Source organism: Rhea americana, unplaced genomic scaffold, assembly GCF_003343005.1.
Source record: "Rhea americana isolate MKP2758 unplaced genomic scaffold, rheAme1 scaffold_23, whole genome shotgun sequence".
Lineage (NCBI taxonomy): Eukaryota > Metazoa > Chordata > Aves > Rheiformes > Rheidae > Rhea > Rhea americana.
In genome coordinates, this window is record NW_028186346.1 from 4075926 (window position 1) to 4092308 (window position 16383).

General features: G+C 36.3%; 2 protein-coding genes across 2 annotated transcripts in view; one reads left to right on the top strand and one right to left on the bottom strand.

Moving 5' to 3' along the window:
* DNAJC3 (DnaJ heat shock protein family (Hsp40) member C3) overlaps positions 1-2185 on the top strand; it is a 38560-nt gene extending 36375 nt beyond the window's left edge. The window contains exon 12 of the mRNA XM_085305965.1: positions 1955-2185. Within this exon, the coding sequence (XP_085162091.1) occupies positions 1955-2112 (158 nt within the window). The 3' untranslated portion in view covers positions 2113-2185. The remainder of the gene's footprint in view (positions 1-1954) is intronic.
* A 7899-nt stretch (positions 2186-10084) lies between these two features.
* The window catches only part of UGGT2 (UDP-glucose glycoprotein glucosyltransferase 2), a 102776-nt gene continuing 96477 nt past the window's right edge, over positions 10085-16383 (bottom strand). The window contains exons 37-39 of the mRNA XM_085305966.1: positions 14164-14280; positions 13194-13338; positions 10085-10936 (exon numbers count right to left, since the gene is read on the bottom strand). Coding sequence (XP_085162092.1) covers positions 10914-10936; positions 13194-13338; positions 14164-14280 — 285 coding nt within the window. The 3' untranslated portion in view covers positions 10085-10913. The remainder of the gene's footprint in view (positions 10937-13193; positions 13339-14163; positions 14281-16383) is intronic.

The following is a 16383-nucleotide window of genomic DNA, read 5'->3' on the forward strand; positions in this document are numbered from 1 at the left end:
TTTAGGATATAACCTTGCAGAGGTTCCTGGTTTTGCACAGCTCTGTTTCAAACTAAGTTTAGATAGAGAGCCCCTGAAGTACTCCAGAAAATCTCTCAAAAACAGCCTTTTTGTGTGTGTATCATAGCTTGACTGAGCWCTGCCCTAGGAGCAAGAATGGGGTTCTCGGTTCCCCTCAGCCTGGGCTAAGGCCTGGCTCCTTGGGCTGGCCCAGTCCCTGGGAGCAAGGAGGTCCCTGTCAGGCCTGGTTGTTTGCTGGCCAGCTTTTGGGGAGGGCCAAAGGAGAGAGTGCTTTTGGGGAGACTCCATGGTGCAGGGCCTAGCACTTTTGATCCATCCCACCGAGTGATATATTGAAGCAGTGGACCATTTAGTCTGAAGATTCTTATAGAAAATAGTGTGGCGGGGTTATCTTGCTCCCCCGGAGTGTGGGGGGAAGCCCTCGGCCAGAGCAGCATGTTAGGTTTCTGTCTTGCACTGTTCATAGACGGTCACTGGTAGGAGAAACACATGAGTGAGGCAGGTATGAGAAGATCCTTTTTATCTTTGTCAGTTGTCCAGGGTCAGCTAAGTGATAATTAAGCAGATGGGCTCAAACTTTCTTGGGGCAAGGAGGGAGCTAAAATTACCAAACTGCATTGCAAACATTTTTGGTTAGTAGAAAATCATATTCTATGTTAAGGTGAACTTTCCTCATAATTATGTATATATGTTAGGGGATTTATATGTTGGTAGCATTTAAGATGCTATTCACCCTGTCAACATCTCTAGAATATGTTCATCTGCTTTCTCCTTGGCATTGTTCCTGATGTCACGTTTACCATTCCTGTCAAACCAATCAGGCAAAAAAACAACACTTGKTTGTACTTGACTTTCTTTATGAGCTTGTCTGCATTGTGTTTTGTCTCTTTAACTGAAATGTCTTTCCCTTCCTGTCCTCTAAATCTTTTTCCTGCTCACTTTCTGGCTATAGTGAACGTGTCATTTWAGGAGACCCCACAAAGCCTGTGGTCCTCAGGATCTTTGAGCTTTTCTTTGCAAGGTTATTGTCATAGGGCTATGATGTGCTTTGCCTGAAGCTATCTTCCATACTTTCCACTTCTGGTTACATTATTTCTCCTTTTACTAACTCTGCTGCTGCATTCTCTGACTTGTGTGTGAAATGGGTCTCCTGAAAAGTGCCAGACAGTCAAAAACCTTGCAGAATTTGCAGTGCCTGCAGACTACTTGCAAGTTATATCCAGGTGTAAACTAGAGTAGTGGGATACTCTGACTTGTCTATGGTCTTTGGGCCTTGGGGAAGACTTTCAACTTTTGCCTGTCTGGATTGTGCAGCTACAAAATTACCTCAGGAAGATGTTTCTTGGCTCTGTGCCACCTCTCAGACAGCTCCCAGCATAAATGGCATATGGAGAAGATCGGGAAAGTYTGAGGCTCTGCTCACTGACCTTCATACTATTGCTAAAGGATCAATACATTGGTTGAGGAAAAGTTGGGAGGATAAAGGAAGCTGTGTTTTCTAACCCGTCCTGAGTGCGAGTGGTAGTGGGAGAGCAAGTCCAATACACTCAACAAGGACAGAATGTCCCAATTATTTGTGGAATGTTGTTGGCCAAAGCATGGCTGTCCCTGCGGAAATTCATATACATCCTGTTGGACATATATAGGCAGGTACTGTCTTTTGCTGCTTTAAACTAAACAACTTGCTTGAATTAAATTTTACTGCAGTGTTGTAAGGGAATCACAGGCTTTTTTCCCCTCTGTCAATCTCCTGGACACTTTGAAAAAATCAATGGATCTGTAATTAGGCACATTCCTCCAAATGCTGCTTATGTGAGTTGTCATTAGCCCTGAGGGCTTTCTGAAATGATATTAAGTGTTGGTCATCAAGGACGCTTTGTTTTATTGTCCTAACCCCTGTGCTATGCTTTCACTTTGTTCTCCTTTCCCTCAGAAATGAGGCGGAAGTTTGATGCGGGAGAAGACCCTCTGGATGCAGAGAGCCAGCAGGGTGGGGGCAACCCTTTCCACAGGAACTGGAACACATGGCAAGGATTCAACCCCTTTGGCTCTGGAGGAGGACCATTTACATTCAAATTCCACTTCAGTTAGAGCCAAGACTGTTTTTGATGGCTGCTGCTGTTTTTTACTTAATCTGTTTAAAAATAAAAGTTTCTCAATTCAAGACCCCAAATCTTAATTTCTAATGTTGTCCTTAACCCAGAGTCTTACTGTATTAGAAGAAAACCAGGTATTTCTAATACAGAAATATCTTCTGTATTAGAAGAAAACCAGTATTCAGAGGGTTTGCTTTGTGGTGAACTTGACAGGCTTATACTGGTGGATGGGTTGAATAAAGGTTTTATTACTGCTTACGTATTTTCTGTCGTTATGCAGGAAGTCTTTATTCCTATTGATGAAAAAACAGTAAGAGGCTATTTAGGACAACACCTAAATATATCCTTAGGACTAAAATTATATGCTTAAAGGTAAAACTGCATGTAAATACTTTCTTGAACCAAGGCCTAATAATACATGTGGAAGGGGTAGTTATGATAGTATCAGTGTTAACAAATTGTTAGTCTTTGTGCTCAGCRGAATGATCCATCTCTTGGTGTTACTAAAAGGAAATCCTGGTGACCATCTGCCGTATTACTGATAGTGCCATAGGTAGGGTGAGGGGGCTGCCGCAGGAGGAGTCTAAACAGTCTCTTCTTTAGAAGACTGTAAGTGTGTAAGTAATGGGATTTGAAAATGTCTACTCACTTTATTCATTAACTTTTAATTGATTGGGATGGTTTTCTCGGCAGTAATTGTCAAATATGAAAGTAAAAAAATACCTGATTTGTGAGGTTTTCTCTAATCACTTTTTTTTGAGTGTAATTTGGGAAGCTAAAGTATCATTCTTGAGTAGTTTGTATTTTTTTTTTTTTTTTGACACAGCATCTGCATGAGATATGAGCAAAACAGCTTAATGGACAGCTTAATTCCCCAACCATGCAGCAGTTTGCAACTTCTCTGTATTGTTATACATAAATTGAGAACCTGTATGGATTGTGAGRTGAGAGTACTATGGACTGTAGGAATATAATATTAACTCTAGTCTTTCCTCCCTTAAAAAAAAAAAAAATCCTTCACTTCTGCTGGGTGACATGACAGTGAATTAATGCTATGTGCAATTGTTTGATGTTGTATATTTTGTGTAACAGTCACTGTACTGCAAAAAACAACTGCTTGTGTACAGAAAGAATGACTAACTTTCTTTTAGCCAAAAAGTCTGATTTTATTTTTTTTCTATACACACACAGGTTAAATTGGTTTAGTGTATTGGTGGCAGTGTGTGTGTGTGTGTGTGTGTGTGTAAGGTATTACCAGGCCTATAGCTGCTGTCAAGTGAGGTAGTCTTTTCATCTTGTAATTCAATATATAACAGTGGTTGTTGACGACTTTCATCAGCAACCATTTCCTTAGCATGCCAGAATTAAATTCATTAGTGTGTTTTTGAATTGAATTTTAACTGGAAAACAATAACTGGTGAGTAGGAATCTTCCCTCACTGCAGCTCATTGTGTTTAAAAGCATAAGCAGCCTCAGTAAAACACAGAAAATGAACAGATCAGGCCTTTAATCTGAAAGTTATTTTTATTACTCCAAGTGCAATTGCTGTTGAAGCATAACCCTTCTCCCTTGCCCCAGGTACTTCTGGACATAATTTTGAGGTCATATGGCTTACTAACATATGGAGTTTTTTTGACAGCATTTTAAAAGCCAGTGTTCATTAAGCAGAAACTAATATTCCAGCTGACGGGTGTATTTGGTCACTTCCTGCAGCCTGTAGTATTTGTGCTGGTGCAAAAAAAACCCCAGGAGCATCTTAAACTCCAGTGTCAGATATTCTCCAAGTTGAATGATTTTTCTAGAAATTTGACATCTATTTTTGACCAGGTTTTCTTTAAGCTCTAAGATACCCTGGGTGTCATTCATGCTCTTCTAGGTTAGTCTGGTTCTCTTGTGGCCTCTGAGGCTCAGGCGTAGGAGCTTGCTGCACGATAAGCCAGTACCTGCAGTATCAGCCGAGGCRGAGGGCTTCTGTGCCTGTGCTTTCTGCTCACAATAAATACAAGGTGATTAGGCAGCTCTGCTGCCCTCCTGTCGGTTGTCACTAGCCCTCTTTTTTTTTTTTTTCCTGATAAGCTAGATCCAGCTACTTGCACTTGCTGCAGGCTGAATGGCTCCCATATGTGGATTGCGTGTCGTGCAGTTACGTGTGTGTGCGAGTGTGCCAGTGCTGTGTGTAAACGTGTATATAGCCTCGTTCACTGCCGGAGGGGGTGGGTTTGGAACACTGTTGGATGAGCAGTGTTTGCAGTGTGTAAGTTTGTAYGTACAGGAGTGGTGCTCAGTTTCGGGAGGTCACAGTAAATGCCACAGGCACCTTTGTGTGCTAGAGGTGCTAGAAATGTGACCTTTCCTTTGAAAGGACCTACCCTTGTCAGCCTTTTTGTTCTTATCTCCATTTTAAAGGATGTATTGAAGAGAATCCAGTTGCCTGGTTATTGCTTTTATTGTCTTTAGGGAAGGAAAAAGATGGTCTGTCTTAGGTAAACTATTCATACCATGCACTAATGTTAAAGCAGTGCCTACTTCTCCTCTGGAAAGTGGACAGTTCTGCTGTGCATTGGAAGTGATCAGTAACAGAAGGGATTATATTCAATTTTGAGGATGAATGGGATAGGATTTTTTTTTTTAAAAAAAGCTCAAATCTGGTTGGTGGAGAAAGAAAAGTGATGCTGAATGCTATTCACTGATTCCTTTTGTGGGAAACTATTTTGAAAATRAAAACAAAGACAGTGGAGGATAAGGTTTCCTGACATTAAGCAGACTGATTGTATGAAGTGTTAGCGTTTTAGATGTTACCATTTTAGATGCTGTTTTTAAGGGAGCAGATTCTGGCTTTTAGCTTTAAGGTACTTTTGAAAATAGAAAGGAGCAAAGTTATGTTAAAGCAAAGGCATTTTCATTTCARCAGTTTCCAGATGCAGTGATATATTTGCTGATGTGGCTTTAGAAAATGAAGCTCTGATAACTCAAGTGTTAATGGTGCAAACTATATACAAGGAAGCTGAATTCACCTTTTTATTTATAATGGATGTCTGTAGTGCAATAATGTTAAATCACTGAACATTGAAATGTCTCGACAGTTTGTAAACTAAAATATGCATGAAGCATCATTAAAATAATTGGTCTGTAGGTAGATGCAAACTTTCTATGTTAAAATCTATAGTTCAGTTTTTATAAACTAGTTTCCAACTTGTTTTAAAATCGAGGTGGGTGGGAAGATGCATTTTACTTGATATGYGCTTAATACTGATGTATTAATAAATCAGTATTAAAACATTCAAAATGAATTATAAACTTAAGAGCTCAGAACTTGTGATACAAGCAGAAAATGTGTCAGCTTACTCAAAAAATGCTTATTAYTTCAGTTTTCAGACTTGTGGAATAAGAATTTTTCTGTTTAGGGCTGTGATTTGTAGGAGCTTTGCTGGAAATTAACCAGTATAGCATAATGGGTTAGTTGTATTTAAAAGTGCCTTATTGTAAGGTATTATTTGTTTGCTCTGTAATACACACTTCTATCCATAAAACTTAAAAAGATGGGAGAATCTTTTTTTTGTTTTTGCCCAGTGCAGTTTGTTTTAAGAAGGATAAATAAAGTTAGCCAGAGACTTATCAAATGTTTCAAATGATAAAATGTCTTTATATAAAATCATAAGAAATCTAAAAAGCAAGAACTGTTTTTTCTAGAACTGTGGGAATTATTTTATGGTATTTTTCACAATAAAGATATTTATGATGACGAGAATGCACTGCAGTGTTTTTTTGTCTATCCCTCTATCCCACTCTCCCACAGTTTTGAAAGTTGGAGTTGCATAGGAATGCAGTAAAAGGCTGTCGGAGCACTAGCTTTGGGGTTAAATTAAAATAATCTTAGGCAGTTAGTGCAAAAGTTGTAAAATACAAGGTGAAGTAGCATGTTTATATTTCATCCTCTAGTTTTTGTGGGAAATAGCTGATTACCGTATCCTGGAGTAGACCTTTCTTGTAGCTGAACAAGCAACAGAACTAGCGAAGTGTTTTTATGGTGGTGGAAGACGGCATTTGACAGTCTCTCAGGCTGGTACCTGCTTTGCTCTTTGAGGGGTGCGGGAGGAAACCAGTTCTCTGTACAATCAGTTGGGTTAAGAGTGGTGAGTGGAGGGTTTTTTTTTTCTTGTTTGTTTTTTAAACAGAAGTCTTGCTAGAAAGGCAGTGGGTCTTTTGGAACAGCAGGCTCCTGGGTTGCTGGTGCTGCATGGGGAAAGGAGGAATCTCAGTCCCATTCCTCCCACCATCAGCCCCTGGCCCACAAGCGCTGGAGAGCAAGGCGGTAGTTGAGTGTGCATAGTACAGCTGTGCAGGTGGTCCAAGTAATGCTGAAAAAGACTTCAAATAATGATTGTGTGTCCTACAGCTCAGGATCAAGGGTTAGATAAAAATGAGACTGAACAATTTCACTTATATTCATCCCTATAAAACCATGATCTTTGGGAAAGGAGAAAAATCAGTATCTGATAATAAAAGTTGAGCAAACATTGTGCTAATTGTCTGATTTTTATTTGCATCTTTTCCCATGCAAAAGTTTTTAGGAAAAAGAATTTTTTTTTTTTTTTTTTTTAACACCAGGTCACTATAAATAAATTTTCACTGTTCTATAAAAGGCACTTTCAAAACCATCTGCCCATCCATATTTTACAAGTGTCAGAGCCCAAATGTGGTGATACACTGAAGAGCGCTACTGGAGGAAGCTATTTATGTGAAATGCTTCTCAAGACTGCTGGCAGTGTGCGGCAATAAGCTGCCAGAATGTTTCACTCAAAGGAGTGAGGATTCAAATGCAAAAACAAATGAGACCACCAGCAGTAGAGAGAGAGCAATTTAGGAAGAAATTATGGCCATAACTAGCTATCGGCTTCCTGCCTTCGAAAGGGGAATTCACAAACCAACTTGAGACTTGCTTACAACACCCACTAGGCTGAGATATGTCCAAACGAGCTGCTAGGGACTCTCATCKGTCTCAATTGGATGTGTCTAAAATTCAGAACTGAATAGCTAGTGTAAGTCCAAATTTAAGAGTTAGACTGGTATAACTAACTAACTGGACCACCTTTGTATTCTCAGCGGGAGTGCTGTCTCTGAAGGTGTTGCTGAATCCCTCGGAGCTGAGGGGAATCTGAACCCAGGCACCTGGAGCGCGCAGCTGCATGAGGCTGCTGCCAAGCCTCCCAGCAAGTCTAGGCAGAAAAGCTTCAATGTAAGCAGTGAAGAAAGTGTTGTTTATTTTCCAAACAGGTGCAAAAGGCTGAGCCAGGTGGGTAGCTGGGGCTCTGCTGCCCTGTGGAAGGCCCCCCCCCCCCGTGTGGGGGGAGCAGAGGCTGAGTGCAGGGCGCTGCGGCGAGGAGCAGCACGTAGCTAACTGATGAGTTAAGGCCATGCTCGCTGCTCACGAACAGATCGCAGAGAAACCAAGGCGTTSTGGATCGCAACGCCTGCTCCCCTGTCTCCTAACAAACAGTGTAACTGTTAGTAAAATCACGATGGGAAGCAGGTTAACCTGCACGCGGCACTATGCAATTTCAGTGCTCATGTTAATCTCTGAGAGATTAAGCTGATGATTAAGCATTTGATCCAGTGGAATAAAATTWGATATTAACTGTTATCCTGTCAACAGATGTTTCAGTATCTCCTCTCAAAATTTCCTGTGTATGCTTAAATCTAGATTTCAGAATATTAAATCAAAATGACAAAGCATAACTAGAAAAAGAGATCCTCTATCAAGCTTGGGAAGCTGAAGTCTTGGGATGAAGGCAGAGTTGGATTTACAACAAGGTTAAAAGGCCCTTTATTGAGAAATACTTCAACYAGAGACACTCAGTCTTTCCAACAATACTGCACTCCTGTCTAGTTTCTTCATTTTCTGAATGAAATAGGAAAATGAATACAAATTATATAAATCTCTTAATTTGCAGTCTACCATCACACAAAATTACTATGCTGCTTTATTGACATTCAGTTTTCAGGAGTGTTCCTATTCTACCTATCCTATCTATGAGTTTTCTTCCCCTTCACATGGTAGAGCATACAAATTTGAAACTAGAAWTAAGCTTTCTCTGTATCTCTAAGGCCTTACCCTACAGTAAATTCTTAGTTTTGAATGTTGCTGTTGCTTCCCAGCATAAACAGTTTTTTCAGACTAAAGACATTTGAGGAATTGCTGTAATTTTTTTCCTTGGGTATATTAACCAAGCATTTAATATTTATTATATACTATAAAAGATGAGAACAAAAAAAAATTTTTCTCCAGCAGCATCTTTAATATTTTGCACAACATATACAATCCATTCTTTTATTATTAAAAAATCATATGCTAATTATTCAAAGTGCTGCTTTAAACAGATCTTTGAAAAGTAGTTAACATATTTGTTGGACCTTTTTTAAGCTTTTATAAGATTTTTTTTTTAAGAAAGACTTTTAATATAATACATCTTTTTTAAAAAAGAACTTTCMTTGAAAATGATTATTGTTCAGAAAAAAAAGAAAGACCTAAACATTTTTACAAACATATACAACACTGTAGAAAATGGCATGAAACCTTTTAAATCTTCGAAGTATCTCCAGCAAATTACTTTTTCATAAATTATATTCTAATTATCTAAATAATCTAAAGGAAATTGTTTTTAAGGATATATAGCTCTTTTTTAAAGCATGTAGAAGTAAACCAATTTTTTAAATAATAGAATATTGCAGATGGATAGAGAAAATGAATGAGAAACCACTGCCTAAATTATCCGCTTTTTATACAGCATAACAGAAGTTTCCCACAGTGATAATCATGAAGAAAACTAAGGTTCCTTAATGATATAGAACCTTTAAGTTCTGAGTGAGTTAGTTAAAAATATATATATATATATGCTTTAAGTACGAAATTCCAGCACAGATCAGTATGAAACAGTGCTGTAAATTATGCAAGTGTAAGTTAAAAATAAAACCCACACACACACTGCAAGCAGCTGACTAATGCTTTTTTCTCCTCTTTATGTATAGAAGTATTAGCTGCTATCTTGCATCTTGTATCTTGCTATACATTAAATTTATAGTAACTGCACATAACTGCCCAGTCCATTATATATCCATCCGTATGTTATAAAACATACCAACTTACTTAAAACATACGTTTAGTGTTTCACTCACTGCTTGATACTGTTAAGTAAGTAAGTATTGTGTTATAGGAAAAAGTGTAATAAGACAAATATTGTAGTGAAATGGGATAGTTTAAGAGGACTGAAGTTAGTATTACCTGATTGTGACTGCTGGGTTACACAGAAAATATTTCATTTGGTACTTCTGACAAAGAAAAAGCCTACCAAATAGACCTTTCAAAATCCATGTGCCACATGTTAAAACTGTATTATTCAAAAATTTAAGACTATTAAAATGCATAAACAAATACAAAGGTACGTATAAAATCTTGTAAAGAATTTGTGTATCTAATGTTACTAACACTTGGAAACTTTCAGTAGAGCATGATTCTAAAGATTTGCTCTTACAGTAAACAATTTTAAATAACCCAGACCTGAGAACAATGACAGTGCATACAAAATATCCTTCATTTTTCTTACTACTTACTCCTTTATTTGCTGGGATGCAAATATTATGAAACTGATGATCACTGAATGGGTGATGGAGATTTCACTCAGTGTAAGCTATATTATCTTGTATAATTATATGCATTCAGATTAAAAGCATGCATTAAGTTTTTCTTTAAAGAATTTATGGTAAATCCAATCTATTTTAAAACCAGGAAACCTAAGGAACAGAATATTTAAGACTCAAATTTTCAAAATTTCAGTTTAGTAAATTACCTATTTTCAAATATGCATACTGGAGGAACTTTTTGCCTCCAAGCTTTGGAAGATTAAAATGTCAGTGGCCCATCAGATCAATAGATATGTGAGTATATATTTACAAAATTGCAGTAGACACCATTGACAATCAGAATTAATCAATAATTTTATTATTTTATTTCAAATTCTAAACAGAATTTTGACAATGATTAAAACTCAGTGGAAACAGCTTGTAGATACTGACTTTCTGATAGGCATGCTGGTTGGAATCATCTTAACCAAAAAAGATAATACAATCCTACAACATACTATTTAATTATCCAAACCAGCCTAAGAATCAAAGATTATTCTTTTAAATTGATAAGGGTGCAGCAAACTCTATAATAAATTAAAAATCACATTTCTTGCTTTAGWTAGCTTCAAAGTTGATTTAGTGGTATTTCTGTGGTTTAAATTCCACTAACAAGCTACTACTTACATCATAACTTTGCTACACTAAGAATTTGTCTTGCAACCAAACCATTTCTCCAAAGACCAAATTATAGACATACAATCAAAATTCTTTATATTTAAATACACGAGCTTAATGCATGTAATAGGCATAAAACAGTGTTCATGTATATATTTAACCCTCCTCCCTCCCCAAATCTCCCCCCAAAAGCCGATACAAWTTTGAAGAGTTGAATATATCATTTCTTTGGGCAAACTGTCCTTTAGAGAAGGAAAAATCAAAAACAAGAAATTGGGAAAGTTATTCTATATTGTTTTTTTTTWWAAAAAAATCAAGTACCTGGGGATTTGTCTCTTCTATTAGTTTTCTTTCATTTAAAACTTTTAAATAACATTATAAGTTATAAAACATTTGATTTACATTGAAGAATATTAAAAATAGTGCCAATGCAACATTCACAACTTCCATTCAGTCTTTCACAGAATAGTGAGCCGTCAYTGTTGCTGTTTACAGGTGATGCTAAAGTTCATCGTGCTTAAAACCTGTAACCAAAAAAATATATTACATATAAAACAATTATACAAAAGACTTAATAACCAGCCAGTTTTGTAAAACACAGAGAAAGCCCTTTTAACTTTTTATTTACTCCTAAACACAAAATTCACTTTAAAACCCTGATAAAAGTTGGCTATAAGCTTTCACAAAGAAGGAAACTACTAAAAATTCTTTAATATGAAAATTGACTTTGTTTTTTGACTTTTAGAGTCTTTTCARTATTTATCTGCTAAGTTTTTATTCAACATTGAAAGCAGAGTACTTCTTTTTTAAAAACCTAAGAGGMTTTTGCAAACTATATTACTCCAAGCAGTCAAATCTTATCAGAAGTCCTGAGGTTTTTTGTGTTTTTCCTTCTTGTACCATTTAACTAACAACTAACCMAGTTTACAACTATTTCCCTAAGAAAGTAATAATAAAAAGCCCACTATTTGTAATCTAAAATCTCATTTATACTGTCATTTCACTTTTTTCTTTCTTTTTATTTTTTTTAAAGGAACAGTATACTACTCRGCATAGCACTGAAGCACTGTAGTATGGTTATTACGAAAACTGCCTGCCACATGCTGTAGGCATATCCAGATCGTGTTTTCACTTCTCAGTAACTTTGTCAGTCCTGAATATAAGTTGTTTTCATGGCAGGTTACTGCCAMATTACATTTATTTCTGAGAATTCCAGCTACTTCTGACATCGGCAGTTAGAAAAAGTTATACAAGTTTGGCCATGAAAAAATTCGGTTGTTTTCTAACCTGAGATGCACTAGCGTTCCCAGGTGTTGCAGTGGAGAACTGAACTGGCACCAGTATGCCTATTTCCATCCCTGTGAAAACCTGCCCAAACTTGGCCATGTTACAACATATTAGAAAATTCCAGTTCAGAGAAGCTCAGCAGCCTTCTCAGGACTTCCCACCAAGGTTTTCCAGTGACTCCAGTCTAGAAATGCTCCCAGTTTCTGTGCTCCCAGTTCCCCCGCTCTGGTCTGGGCAACACAGAGGAAAACTGCCAAAATGCACCTGGGTTTTGGTGGCTCTGAGCAGAGCACACGGGGACACAGGAAAGAAAACAGGACTGGAGACTGGCACAGGGGAGGAAACCTGGGAACTGCAGTTTGAAGACTGAAAAGCTACTGGACAGGGGAAGAGTCACACGGAAATTTCTGGAGAGGATGAGTAACATCTGAAAGGAGCATAATTGTCCGAGCAGGGAGACTGTGACTATAAAACTATGAAGTAAAGGGGACAATTCTGCTCACAGACGAAGGGAAGCTGAGACAAACAGTACCCACCAAACCAGCAGATATCAACTATCACCTCAATCTTAATGGTTCAGTATTTGGCAGGTCTTAATTTTGGAGTGACAGAGCCTTATTAACATACTTTTCAATATAGTTTTTTTCTTTTATTTTAAAAATCTCTCACACTTTATAAATCGAATATGCACTGGGTCAACAAGACTAAGAAATCTGAATAGGAACAGCAAGCTACAAAATTTGATACTAGACAATTAAACAAGTGGCTTTCAAGCAAATTTCATGCAGAAAGAATATATGGGAGACCTCTGCTACCGAATTAATGCAGATTACTTTGAGGACTCACATTTTTGAAAAAGTTATTGTGAACTAATGAATTACTATATTTCAATAGAGAGTCCATAACCTACTGCTTAGCAGACTACGTTGAGTTAAAATACAGAATCACAGAATGCCTTAGGTTGGAAGGGACCTCTGGAGATCATCTAGTCCAACCTCCCTGCTCAGCAGGGTCACCTAGAGCATGTTAGACAGGGTTGCATCCAGGCAGGCCTTGAAGATCTCCCAGAGAAGGAGACTCCACCATCTCTCTGGGCAACCTGTGCCAGTGCTCTGTCACTCTCACAGGGAAGAAATTCCCCCTCACGGTCAGGCGGAAATGTCCTGTAAACACATTAGATTAGCTTTGCATTCTGTGAGGCCTAATGTGCTTTATTTAATATTTGTGCATCAAATCACATGGAATAATTGGTTATGTTTGTTGTCGAAGAATACAACAYGACAAAAACTTTCTTCACTTAGAGTTTGGCACAAAACAAAAGAGTTTACATTCTTACTGTAATTCCTATGTAGAAAAGCATCATATGACTCTTAAAAAATTTCTCTAAGAGCAGGGAAAATTACATGAATAACGTATCTACTGATTACAGTCTTCATTTCAATCATATCAGTATTTATGTTAAAGAGTTAATAGATGAATATGCTTGCAAATTACCTTTTTGAAWGAATGATGTTCGATTTTTATTCTCCTTTTCAATTTTGTCTATTAACTTTCGTATCTCAGAGTCATATTCAACCCATTCAGGAACTATCCTGGCAGCAGCTTGTAATTTGGGTTCTTTGGTTTGGGGATTGTTGCACTGAAAGTTTAAAATATATTATGTATCAWTAAAACAAATGTGAAAACATCACCCTTCCAAGGAACTGTAAGTGATCTCCTCAGCCTTCAATAGCAGAACATGATAAAGGGCAATGAAAGATTGTCTAATAATTAATTTTAATCTTTCATTTTCTAGAAGAGTGCCTACGTATCGGACACAAAAAAACTTGCTTTAAAAATTGTAAAGACACAGGGCAAAGAAATAGATTATATACTTAATCTTTGTAGCAGATTCTAAATGGTTATTTTTCTTCAAAGTTTCTGCCTCTATAGTATCACACCACAATGAATGGAAACTGTCAAAAAAATCAGGGGGTAGGGCATAGACAACAAAATAAYGACAGAGAAGAACATTTCCTCTCTGTTTCAATCCCCAAAGAAGAAATGTTTTCTTCTTCCCTAATGTGTATAGTCTCCTCAACATTATGCTTTAACTATGCTTTATCTCCAGTTTATACTGATAAGACACAATATTCACAGTAAACTGTGAACTGGTTCTACTAATGAGGTTCAATATAGAAAAAAATAAGGTGAAAAAATCTGATTTGAGGTACAGTACTGCCAATAACATTTAATTTTTTGGTACAGTTTTCAGCTTCAACACAAGCAAATTTGGTCACATACAGCAAGAGGGAAAGATCTCAGAGGAAAGAAAAAAACTATTTATGGTATGTACATATATTCATGCATTTACCTAAATGGAACTTGTGTTCCAGTGAGGCTGACTCCATGGTATGTAAATCTCAAAAGCAACTGTAGTCAATTTTTTAATCTATAAAAATCATTTAACTTAAAATCAGCTCACCAAGTCTATTGTTTTAGCCTTTTTCTTGGATTCGTCATCACACCAGGTTTCACACCAAAGCCATTCCTGAGGGAGAGACTTAATAGCTACTTGATGAATCATATTATTGGGAAGATCCTGTACAAATTTTGTAAAATCTTAAATTAGCACTGGATTTTGATTCGCTTATTAAGAGCTGAACTGCAGTACAGTTACTTAGAAGAGACTCCAGAGAATATCTATTATCATTTCTGCGAAGTGTTCTTAAGTTTCCTTTACATGCTCTTCTAGATCTTTCTCAAGTAGATTGAAAATTGGTAATACTAACTTTGTGGCCAATTCCACCTCTTATTTCTCATGTAAAGTAATTTTTTCTTGCACTTATGTCAAGCTAAGGAAGGACAGACAAAAGTARTAATACTGTCTAATATGTATGGTTCAGATACTGCATGTCTTAACGTAAGTACTAGTCAGCAGGATTAAACAGTGTGAAATTATTAAAGCATAAACCTAACCATCTTTCTATTCCTTAAATCTGCAAAAACAGTTCAAAAGCATATAATCCAGGATTATGCCACTACTCTAAATTTAGTCTTCTTTTAGGAAAACAGTTTCCAGAAATACAAATCTGAAAAGGAAAAGCCACTAAACCACTATTCTGGCTAACTTCCTTACCTCACTTAAATTTTCTTGGTTTTAATCTTTATCATATAGTGAGGTAGTCTCAATATATGAGAGGTTTATGAAAACATGGGACATATTCATATATGCTGGAGGTAGGAAATAGCATTTAAAAATAAAATTACAGGCAATCATACAGTGTATGCATTCTGATCACCACTAAAAATAATACAGGTGTAACTGGTACATTCATTCATAAGGGTCTTTATATGCAACACTTATACATTATATTTTAAAAATAAATGTCAGCACCCAAAGATATACTAGTCATCTCTTATTTTGCCAAATCACATTTTTTAAAAYGACAGAATAAAACAGTATATATAGTTGCATTATAACTAGCATACAATTTAATTTAAAAACAGACATAAAACTACTGAACCTATTTTTACATTAGTATAGAAAAATTAAATCAAATAGTAATAAACTGAGAACCGACATATTTAAAYATTGACTTAAATGTTTTCTTTTTGAAAACCTATGAATTTTACATGGAAAAAATAAATGGTTTATCATCATCTCAGTTTCAAGACAGAAGAGACTTTTTCTGTCGTGGTTCTCTGGCTTTCTAAATGAAAACAATTCCTGAGTTAGTAMAGTAACTCTGAGTTTTGAATTTACAAATTATTATACGGAATAGAAAGTAGAAAAACAGCTACTAACTCTAGGATTTAAAGAAAATAGAAGCAAATATGTTTAGAATAATTTAAAATTTCTAGACTAAAGTTGTTTTTCAAAAGAAAGTGACTTCATGTCAAAAACACTAAAATACATCTAGAAGATCAAAGAGGAAATATTCACGAGTCACAAAAATAATGAACAAGGGTAAAATCAGATTGTTTTTGCTGCACGTGCCAAAATTCCTCTTCATTCAAAATATGTAAGCATCTGAAATGAAGAACTTCATTTGTTCAGTTGTTTCACAAACAGCATTTAAAGGCTGTTCTTCAATATGATTTACAACATAAGAGTTTTCACACTTAGTCAGATAACCTGTATCATTTTAAAGGGCAATACAATCTTGCTAAGATAACAAACATCCTGCTGGCAGATTGTGAAAGAAGCGAGGGAAGATTGTTTATCCTCCGAGAAGAGCAGTTTGCACAGCTCAAACTGTGCAAACTGGATTACAAATTACTAAAAAAAAAAAAAAAAAAAAAAAAAAAAAAAAAAAAAAAAGTATCATTATGAATCCCTATCATGATCTCTATGTGTCTTGTAAAATGTATAGTATTGTCATTGTACTTTAGGAACTGATACTGTATTTGATGTAACCAATAGCAATGAAGCCAGAAGATGTTAATACAATCAGAAAGCAGATTATCATGTATGCATTGCTTCTTTGAAGTATTTCCCTTTACATACTAATTCCAGTTCCATTCTGCCAAGATTTAGCTACCTTAATATCTATTCCCAGTACTGATGTGTTGAGAGAAGGGTAGCTGATACTCAGGTGGCTTAGATTTGATCTAACAGACTTACAAGAGATAGATACGATCAACAGTTTTGCTGTAATTAAAAATATAAGGATCTTAAAATTGAAACATATTTTTAAAATAT